Genomic DNA, 3,966 nt, shown 5'->3' on the forward strand with positions numbered 1-3,966 from the left:
TAAAAAACTGTCAAAATTGTACCAATTGTGGTAGCGTGACGTTAGGTACCACAGATGGGCTTACAGTCCGGTAAATATAGGGTAAGTTAAGAATGTAATGTTTTCCGCTTTGACACTGCTCCTCTGACACATCCCCTGGGTTTGGTAATGCTGGTGAAGTAATAAATCTGTAACCTTCTCATTATTTCACAGCTAATCTAGACAAATTACACTCTGATTCACTGACATTTAAATCACATAAATGCTATCTTGAAAAAAGAAATCCTTCGGATTCCAAAACTGTGAAGTTTCCAAAGTGGTATGGAATTTATTCTCATTTACAATACCTTCCTGAAATTTTTTATCAAGAATTTGAAGTCATACATAATTGAAAAGTTTAACAATTAATCCATGAATGGCAACCCATAGTGTTGTGTATAGAAAATGTTCACACTTTATCACAGCCGACTTGGGTACCGGGAAACAAATCCTCTAATGAAATACATACGAATCCTTAATGCAATGTATATATAAGAGAATATTTACAGGTAGGGGTTCATGTTGAATATCATATATGTCTCATGAGTTCAAAGCAGGAATACAAATCTATATCTATATGAACTCTGCAATTCAAGTGAAAAAGTGCAATTCATTAATTTTGCAATATATTGTTTTTCAAAGAAGTAAAATGTTAACGCATGCATACATAAAAAAAGGCCTGTGAATATTACACAAAGCTTTATATCATTATCTTTGGTGCTGAGGATAATCCCAATGTCACATTTGACTACATAATGTATAAGGTTGTGTACAATTGTGCCATTTTGAATGATTCAGTTAAATAAAAATGTTCAAATCTGCTGTTTCTTAGTCATGCGTCTGAACAGAATTTCTGGAGGTTTTGAAAGAAGTGTTCTAATGGTTAATAACAAAAGTCATATATCTTCATATTGACAAATACTGGCGAAAATGTCATAAAGTGTATATGAATTCTTTGATGTAATATTTGATAACTATATTGTATATAAACCATGTTTGAAAAAAAGAGGGTGGATATACAACAATTTATTGAGATGAGATGCTTAATCAATATAAAAATAATAGGGTTACTATCAGTGACGTGTAAATTAAGGACATAAGTTCTAGATCAATATACAGACCATTGTACACAGTCTAGAGTAAATATCCCATGCTGAGAAACGTGTTGTTAATCAAACATTCACAACTAAAAAGAAATGTATTGATAAAAATAATTCAATAGGTTTACAATTTGAATGTGATCTTTGAGAGTTTTCCCTTTTTATTTAATTCATTCCTAATAGGGCCATTATACTGCATGGATCATTTTACAATTAGAAACTGGACGCAAGTTTTCATAATCATCAATATTATAAATTTTTGGGAAAATGATTTGCCAAAACGCTGGAGTTTGCATGGACTTGTCATTTACATATTGTACTATCGGTATAAGCAATGTATACACTGTAACCAAATGAGACAGAGTATCAAGATCAATTCACTGTACTGTACTGCTGTACTGTTATCAATTGAGACAGAGATCTCGATACACATGTACTTTTCAGATTCTCAAAGACTACATGGCCAGATTTGATCTCTGAACTGACTTCTAACAAGTTCCTACAGCACTTGGTGATACCCTACCATCTATTAAACTAGATGAAAAACATGGACTCCCCAATGATATAGTCACATGCATGTTTTCTTATATTTTACCATTGACCTTGAGGTGAAGGTTATGGTGACTTAAATACAGCACACACCATCAGCAAGAATCACACCTTCCCTTTCAAGTTTCCTAAAGATACTTTATACAACCCAGGCAAGATTTCACAAGAAATTAAGCATTTATTTGACCTTTGACCTTGAGGTCAACGCCACCATAACCTTAGTTTAGTGCACTGCATACCATCTGCAGGCATTGCATGCATACTTCAAATTTCATCAAGATTTCTTTGATGGTTTAAAGCTTTAACCCAGACAAGATGTCACATTAAATGCTACAGCAACCTTCTGGTAATGTCATTGGCTGCTCTAATGGGGATTTAGGCTTCAGTTCCATCAAGATAAGGAAGGAGACATATAATTATAGTAGAAAGTTGATTGGCTGGACAATGTATTCAGTTACAAATCTTAGAGGTTTCATATATATATATTGTATACTCAGACCAACACACTCTTAATTAATTAGATTAGATTAGATTTCTTGAATGTTTTGTCAAAACATGTATAGAGTGTAAAATAGAGAGAGCTCAATCAAAACACTGGTACCTACCGTAATGATGATGCTGGTCAACATTATACTAAAGAATTTATACAAGATGGATTTTATAGGTGAATCAAAAAAGTGGGAACAAATGATGTATTAAGATATGTATATTTTAAGTGTAAGTTTTCATATTAAATCAGCGACATTCAGATATGTTTATAATTTCCTGAAAATCTACACTATTTTCCCTTTCAGTAATTTTTAGATTTCATGTACATCTCAATTAATAAATGCCTTTATTGATCATGATACTTACACTGTGACAGTTTGTAAAGGATGGCCTTTTTGGGGTCCATTTGAAGCACCAGCAGGAACCATGACTTTTGTAGGAGATTTCCCTCTATCCCCTTTTGCTGAGTTTATTCTTGGAGTTCTCACACCCTCATTACGATCTGATTCTACACATGAAGATTGAACAGAATCTGAACGCCATGCAGCATCAGGGGCTAGTTTATACTTGTAAGCATGATCCGGATTAATATGAACATGATTGTGTTTGCTACACTGATGTCCGTGACTGTGATTGCTAGATGTACGAGGGTTACCAACAGAAGCACCGTTAGGTAGAGAAACTAAACTATCCTTCCGATTTGTATAGTACATGGAGGCAGTTATTAACTGTTGATTACTGCCATTAGTATTTGTACATTGCGTACAAACCGTTGAAACCTGAGTCTGTGTTGAAGACTGACTTTGTGTTGAGATTTGATTTTGTATAACACCAGCACTTGGGGTTGGAGCAGAATGGTGATGAAGATATTTCCGGAGCTCCCCAATGGGAACATCCGACTTTGTCATCCCGGGAGGGCGAAATCCATTTGCATATGAATGCTCTTGACGATATTGTTGAATATATTTCTTCAGATCCCCATAATGTCTAAACATGAACGAATCATCTTTTTGTTGTCTTGCCTTGTAGTCTTTCCAGGGTTGAATAAATTCTTTTTGTTGTTTACTATTTTCTTTTTCAGGTTTTCTGAAATTATTTTTTGGATCATAAATCCATCCCGTAACCTCCTCGTTTCGAACCTGAGCTTTATAAGACTTCCCGTCAAGTTTGACATTTTGAAAATATCTAGAGTCTATATCCTGTTCGTCGAAATCCAAAAGTTTGTTCTGAAGTTGTCTATCGAGAAAAAAATTATATTCATGGCTGGATTCTGGCTTTTCATCTGCTGTCATGACATCAGCGTGCAAAGAAATGGTCATTTAGAATTATTGACAACTTGCATGTGCTTGCTTACGATGTCTCTACAAAACTCTTCGAACATTCACGTTTCGCCCTGTTATAGCTCAGCCCGTCCTCCATTGTCAAACAATTCGTGTTGGTAAGCAGTCAGCTTAATCAAGCATTACCTGTCACACTCCACCTGAGGCCCAGCGTAGGGGAAATGTTAACAGCCAAATACAAATAATGCAATCAAAAGAAAGTAAAATTATGGAAGCAAACTAAAGTGTCATCAATAAACATATAAAACATCTTTGTATTAGAGTTGTTTCCAAACAATGAAACAAAAGCATTACAATATTTAATTAAGCACAAGGTGACGACAAAATCAAAAGCACCTGCTCTGGGTGCCTCTTGTTTGCGACTTCCAATTACACAAATAACACACAGTTAAAGACAACTAAAAATATTAACGGTCAAATTTTTATATCAATCATTTTAAATAAGCCATATGTTTCAAAAATTTTAGATT

At 34.4% G+C, this 3,966-nt stretch overlaps 1 protein-coding gene across 1 annotated transcript; it reads right to left on the minus strand.

Annotated features, from left to right (window-relative positions):
• Positions 1 to 2,499: 2,499 nt before the first annotated feature.
• Positions 2,500 to 3,657, minus strand: LOC110444782. Its single transcript, XM_021489142.1, has one exon. It carries the CDS (start codon positions 3,473 to 3,475, stop codon positions 2,519 to 2,521), a length of 957 nt encoding a protein of 318 aa, XP_021344817.1. The 5' UTR covers positions 3,476 to 3,657; the 3' UTR covers positions 2,500 to 2,518.
• Between the last annotated feature and the right edge of the window lie 309 nt (positions 3,658 to 3,966).

This window comes from Mizuhopecten yessoensis, unplaced genomic scaffold (genome assembly GCF_002113885.1).
Source record: "Mizuhopecten yessoensis strain PY_sf001 unplaced genomic scaffold, ASM211388v2 hete_36172016, whole genome shotgun sequence".
NCBI lineage: Eukaryota > Metazoa > Mollusca > Bivalvia > Pectinida > Pectinidae > Mizuhopecten > Mizuhopecten yessoensis.

What these genes read in the sequence shown, in the direction of transcription:
- LOC110444782 (XM_021489142.1), bottom strand. Translation starts at nt 3,475, where the DNA reads ATGACCATTTCTTTGCACGCTGATGTCATGACAGCAGATGAAAAGCCA.